The sequence below is a fragment of the Ilyonectria robusta genome (genome assembly GCF_021365365.1).
Source record: "Ilyonectria robusta strain PMI_751 chromosome Unknown BGZ61scaffold_210, whole genome shotgun sequence".
In the NCBI taxonomy this organism is placed as follows: domain Eukaryota; kingdom Fungi; phylum Ascomycota; class Sordariomycetes; order Hypocreales; family Nectriaceae; genus Ilyonectria; species Ilyonectria robusta.
The window spans coordinates 1-6,973 of record NW_025764644.1 but is presented as its reverse complement, the minus strand read 5'-3'; the positions used below and the strand labels follow the sequence as shown (position 1 = coordinate 6,973).

The window sequence follows — 6,973 nt, the reverse complement described above, 5'->3', positions numbered from 1 at the left end:
TTATAATTTCTTAAGAATAATATTATAATTTAGCTTTAAAATTACATAGAAGAAAATATACTATTACTAGTACCTATTAATATTAATTAATATATATATTACTATATTAATAATTATATTTAGAGTATCTATTATATTCTTAAGCTTTTAAGGGGTAATAGAAATCCAGAGCAATTCTAGAAAGTAAAAGAGTTATTTATCTATAGCAGTATAGCAAAAGTATCTATAGTTAATAAGAGCTATAGTAAAGTCAGTTCTATTAAGCTTAATATTAGCTAGAAAGAAGTCTCTATTTATCTTTACCTTGCTATCTATTTTCTATTCCCTTAGGGCTGCTATATACTCTATTATTTATCTCTTCCTCTTCTAGCTGCTTTTTTTCTTCTCTATTACTACTTAATAACCTAAGAATATACAATAAGATTTAATATATAGTTATAACCAGAATAAATAGCACTACTAATAGTATATAAAGATCTTATAATTATTTCTTTATAATAAAGATAGTATACTTAAGGTATTATATATTAATTTCTTTTTAGCTAACCTACTTAGCTTTTTTATCTAGTATATTTATTTTAACTACTTTAATAGATATCTATTAAATTCTATTATTCCTTTAAGATTTTAAGATATTTACTTATATTATATTTATAGAAGTTATTTCTATTTTATTATATTTCTTTTTTACTATTTATAATATTAATAAAAAACTTAATTACCTCTTACTATCTAATTCTTTTATTAATCTAAAGTCTATAATATTACTTAGCTTTTAATATCTTATTACTAGCTATATATAAATAACTAGCTCTTTTTAATTTACTAGTATAAATACTATTTTAGCTTATTATTTAGGTAATAATTAAATAGAAATCTTATTATTATTAGCTATAATCTATATTAATATTAAAATCTCCTTTTAAAGTAAAATAGAAGAAATTAAAAAACTTATTTTTTCTTATTAAGAAAGTAAAATACTTAAATAGCCTTTCTTTTAAATTTAATCTCTATATCAAAGCTCTAAATAGATAAAAGTATTACTAGATTAATTTTATATTAATTTACTATATCTTATTTTATATATATATAGTAATATTCTACTTAGCCTTTTCTACTAGCTAAGAGTATATATATATAACTATAACCTAAAGCTATCTAAAATATTAATATCTTTCTATAGCTTATTTTCTATCTCTAGCTTCCACCTAGGCTATATAGTTTTATTTTCTTTATAAAAAGCAAAATTGGATAGATATAAGTACAATTAGTAGACTAGCTTCAATTTAAATTTAAACTTAGTCTTATATTTAATTTCAAGCTTAAGGGTATTAATCTTTAGAATTGGGATACTAAGTCTACTTAGTATTAGAGGAGTACCGTCCCCTGGACTATAGCTACAACTACCTGAATCTTCAATCTGATTTCTTCATCCTTCTCTGCAATGCTTTTTCTTAGCTCTTCATTCCTCTCTGCGGAGGTTTTCCTAAGTTTAGCATTTTCCTCTCTTATAAGCCTAAGTTCCTACATAATAGCCTCGAGGCTACGGTAGTATCGGGCTGTCTATCCTAATAGTTCTAACTTTAAATAAAAGAATAGGTAATCTTTGATGTATGTAAACGGCCTCTAGTAACTAGATTCTAGCTATTTAATCCAGGATGCTATTTATATTAAAGATGAAGAAGAAAGAAAGAAATTCCTAAGTGCCCCTGAGATGTAGAATGATTTCCCATTCTGGTGTGCATGAGCTAAGTATATCTTGCAGTATAGCTGCAAGGATATAGGCCCTGGCCCGTAATAAATAATATATAAATAAAAATATAGTTTTCTATATAGAAAGTAAAATATAAATAGAAAATAATATATTCTTTATATAATAGTAGATTAAAGTTTATAATTTATATGTATTTTTTAATATAAAAAGCTAAATAGTAATTTATTTAATAAGGTTATTACTACTGGAATTATCTATTTAAAGCTAAGAAGCTATTATAAGCTAAGGCTTAATATTAGAATTAAGTATTAGTTTAATTCTATAGATACAGCTAGATAACTTAATTTATAATTAAGTTATTACTTTCCCTTTTACCTTAGTAGCTTAAGAAACTGCTGCTATATAGAAAGGTTGTAGCTATTAGATTGGACTATATACTTAGTATTAGACTGGGTAGGTTATGTAATTAGTTGCCTAGTATTTTGCTACAAGGCTTAGGAATCAGCATCTAGCTGATTCTACACAGTACAGAATGAGGTATATAAAGCTTGCTCTGATACCTCAGAACAAAAAGAGAAAGATACATATATATATAATACACAAGATTGATATTATCAAAGTGCCACGCTAGTTTTCCAACAGGAATTACAGAGGTCATAAACTAATAGCGACGCGTACAAACTACTTTCAGCAAAAGTGGAAGAGATAATAAGAATGTAGGCATCTTACAGTAATACAGCCTTAATAGTTAACCTCTTCCTCTAGATCCAGTTAGTAGTGTGACAGGCGGTTAGGGATGCTTGGGCTAGCTGGTCACTAGCGGGGATGTCTCTAGGGTGGTCTGGATGAGGTTAAAAGGGAAGGTTAGGGCTGTTACGGGGGAGGGGGCATCGTTTTTTCTTTCTTTCATCAGAGATTCTTTTAAGAAGTCAGAGAGGCTGGAAGGGCTCGAGACTGCTAGGAAGTCTATTAATTTATTGCCTTTATTTTTGAGAGATTTATTTGAGTCTATTTTGACTGTTACTACGATCCTTGTCCTGCCTCTGTCTTCAACCTCCCTCGGATATCGGGCTGCCGCGGGCTCTATTGATGCCTTGCCAGCGAACTTTCCTGCGATCGACCCGATATTCTATCTTATTAGATGCTTCCCTATCAGGAGATATAAGCCTTAGATTGACCCGACCTCATACGCGTAATCTGGTGCAGCTTCGGGCTGACCAGCCAAGACGCCTATGCGACGATTCTCTGTGCATCTCCCCTAGGATAAGTTAATGAGTTGGGTGTTGTTTCCGTCCCTTTTAGCTGCTAAAGTAGAAGAATGCTTAAGTCTACTAAGAGTAGTAAAAAAGAGGAGGTATATAAAATGGAACTAAAGATGAATAGAAAAGAGAGCTTAGATAACTTGCTCTAGCGGCTTTAAAATACTAAATACAAATTGCCTTAGATAGTCTGTACTATATAGATATCTTCTTTAGCTTCTTAATAACTTCTATAATATACCTTGTTCCTATTATAATCCCATTCTTATCCTCCAGGCTTTTGATATGACCCTCCTCCAAATCTAAGCTTATTAAATACGCTATAACTATATCTGCATACTTCTGCCCTATGACCCGTGGTACTGCGCCCTTCGCTAAAGATATGTACGTCTTCTTTAGCTCTTGTGGGGCACGCAGTGTTGATTGGGATTTGTCCTTCTATATTAGCTTGCCTAGCTGAGGTGATATCTTATCCTGAAATGAAGATTAGAATGCAATCTTAAGTAGAATGATACTCAAACTGTAGATATCATGTTCTATGCGAAAGTTATTGTCTTGCTGAAGTTGGTGTTGCTCCGGGCTGAGGTAGATGCTTTTTCTCTAATCCTCGGTAGGGAGTATAAGCGAGGCAGTATTTACTTTGTGAATGTTATTGAATTCTACGAGGAACGGGTTGCCGAGAATATATGGGTAACCCTGTTTGTTTGGGGGGTTGTTTCTGGTTGAGTTGGTGTTGGATAGCGGTATAGGAAGATTGTATTTAAAAACCAGTATATTATCTGGGCGGATCTGCTTGTATATGAAGTTCGCTGCGTGAAGGACGAAAACTGCTGTGACGATGCGTTTGGCCAAGCTAATATGCTGGTTTAGAGGATGTTTTACTATAGGTTTCCCGTTGGTGGTATTGCATAGCAGCTTGAGAAGAGTTCTTGGGTCCTGCAGGCCGGATGGGATTGGAAAATATAGCTCGAACTGATACTTGATCGAGTCCCAGAGAGAGCCGTTGTAATAGAGGAGGCCTATGAACTTAGGATCAGCTTGGCGTATAATTCGCGCTACCTTGCGCACAATTTGCCGGTGATTTTTGATTTCTCGGTCCAGGGCGTCGCTACTATATGTGCGATATTTGATAATAAATAGCTTTCCCTCCTTGGCTTTTAGCGTTCTTAGTTTTAGCGAGGAATTGGGAAGTAAATAATAATTGTCTGGCTTGTCTGGCGGGTTTAGTAATACTTGGGACTTATGCTTAGCTTGGTTAAGTGATTTGTCGATTGAATCTTGGAGCCTTTTAACTTTCTTAGATGCCAGGGCTCTGTATTTGCTCACAGAGTTGGTTGCTGGTGGCGTGAGGGGCGTGAGGGGTGTTGGTGGTATGGCTGGTGTTGACTGTTCCCCGAATAGTGTAAATATTAGAGTCTGGTTTAGTATTCTCTTATTCTAATTTTTAATGGCGCGGACTTTAGTTTTAGCTTTTGTTTTTATAGAAGCGGATATTTTTACTGTCTTGCTGATCTAATTCCCTGGTCTAATACCAGAAAATACTGTCAGGAGGCGCTTGAAGGTGTTTTGAAGAGTCTGGAATATGGAAACTATTTTATCTTTTAAGGCTTTAGGTATTCTCCGGTTTTCTCTGTTGAGATAGAGAAATAATTCTTGTGTCTGAGACTTGCTAATTTGTATTATAAGCTCTAGCTGGTTTTGATACTTGTTGTTGCACTATTGTGCTCTCTGTAGTAGGGTATCCCCGAGCTGTCCGATTACTTGTACTAGACCTGGTATCCTAATTGCCAGGCTAGCGATGCCTAATGTAAGGTCTGCTATTGCTTACTTAGAAGCCAGGGCTCTCTATTATGGCAGATCGGGGATTGAAACTGGTCTTGTGGGAGGGATTTGTTGAAAGTATGGAAGTTTTATTACTAAGGATAACTAGCGTTTGTATTTATGCGCTGAACGAGGGCTGTGTTAAATAAGGGTAAGAAATAAAAGATTTAAGGTTGAAAAAAAAAAATTAATAGATGCCTTACCAGCTTCAGGCAGCAATGCAGGCTGACTGTCTGTCTTTAGGCGTGTGGTTTGCTAAGGCTGGAGATATGCTACGTTAGTATATATTATATATATCTAACTTGCCAATATTTTTCAACTTACCTACCTACCCACTAACCTATATCTAGATATCTCTCTTTTAGCCTGTTATATCTATATCTAGTAAGATAGAGATAAACTTGCCTTATTTAAATACTAGCTATGGAATCCAGCTCTTTACCTTTAAGATTGGCTATGTCTCTTTTGCTGTGTATATTACCGATCTATTAATAAATAATTGCCGACTCTGAAGCCTGATCCTGACCGAACTTAAATAAGACTATATAGGTATATGAGAGCTTCCTATTGCGGACTTTTGTCTTCTTCTTCATAACCTTAATATACCAGGCCTATACTTTGCTCTTTAAGATTAGAAGGATATTGCCTCTAGAGCTTAGTTTGTTGTGCGATAGGGAGATATTGGGTATACTAGAGACCCCAAAGCTCTATATATAGCAGCTATAAAATCCCGAAATTTATACTCTATGCCCAAGAGCGCCTAAATCTATCCTCGGAATCTGTTTGCTAATAGGTCTCTAACCTTCTTATTAAAGTTATAGCCCTTTGCTATTTGCATCTTAAATAGCATGAGAATATCGTCGATGTTATTAGTTAGGGTGTGAGTAATAGCTGGTATAGAGTCCCTTTTATTATACTTAAATTGGCATCTAGATACCTTAGTAACTTTATAATAGCTGATATATCTATCTTGTGTAAGAGTCGATAATATATAGTTGGCGGTATTATATCTGCACTCTCTACGATTTATAATATTGGTATTATCTATAGTGACCTTAAGCTAGAGAATATTCTTGTATTTTAAGAAGAATCTTATTAGGTTGCTAGGCTTTTGGATTTTGGAGGCGGTGTAGGTTTCGGTAGAGTAAATATACTCTGTGGAAGGGAACGGTTAGATGGCGCGTACTAGAGCTATGACTATTCTATAATTATAATAAGCTGCTGGACCCGATGCTTTTAAGTTAAATTGACATTTACTTCTTTAGCCTGTTAACTTAGTTGATTCTCTGTTTATCGATAAATCCACACTAAAGAAATAAAGAGGAGAGCGTACTTGACTTTATATTGTATAACTTCTAAAAGTAGCAAGACCTCTTAGAGATATTGAAGATTTTATACTGGAACTTGCTATAAGAATATTTATATAAATAGCCTTAAGATCGTCTATCTAATATAGTAGCTCTTCTTCTATATGATGAGCAGTTAATAGAGGAGTAAGTGGCTAGTGGGTTTATATTTGATGTAATTAATATATATTCCTAGAAATGCAGCCTCTAAGAGATTAAACTGTTTTACTATCTGTGAGTATAGCGACGATTAATAAGTCCGAGATAAGTAGTTGTCTAGTAGGGGCTGGGAGTTTCCTGATATTGCTAGTAAACTATTAGGCTATCTGTTATCTGCGTACCTTGAAGATGAGGACTGTCTGGGCTATCTAAGAATGGCCTTTGGGCTGTTTATTAGTAGGAAAGAATTTGGCTTTAAGGGACTTGGCGGCCTAGGAAGGATAGATACTTTATTTCGCCTTCTTTGTACTGCTACCCTGGGCGGCGACCTACTAGTATAGTTTCTGATCTTCCTCTACTACGAGTATTATAACTTGATACCTGATGAGGAAATTGAAGAGTACAGGTATATGTAGATATTTAATTCTATTGTCTTAGGATGCCTAGCCTTTTTTAAGATAGCTAGGTTGATGGATTCCGTTAAGTTTGACGACGCGATTGCTTATTTTTAAGCGACTGGTGGGTATAATTTGGACTATGTAGGTACGGGTTCTAACTTATTGGTGTGTTTTCTTGATTTTTGTTATAAAGTTATTCGGCCCGGAATTTCGACGGATAAGCTCCTGCTCGAGGATGGTAACTGTCTTGTGTATGTTTTATGTTCGCTCCAGGAC

The 6,973-nt window shown here is 34.2% G+C and overlaps 1 protein-coding gene across 1 annotated transcript; it reads right to left on the bottom strand.

The window, feature by feature from the left end:
* Positions 1–3,107: 3,107 nt before the first annotated feature.
* BGZ61DRAFT_501377 (uncharacterized protein) lies at positions 3,108–5,387 on the bottom strand (the record flags this gene model as incomplete). Its single annotated transcript, XM_046251703.1, has 8 exons — positions 3,108–3,138; positions 3,215–3,374; positions 3,489–3,573; positions 3,613–4,389; positions 4,432–4,485; positions 4,516–4,689; positions 4,735–4,790; positions 5,321–5,387. 8 exons carry the CDS (start codon positions 5,385–5,387, stop codon positions 3,108–3,110), a joined length of 1,404 nt encoding a protein of 467 aa, XP_046092789.1.
* Between the last annotated feature and the right edge of the window lie 1,586 nt (positions 5,388–6,973).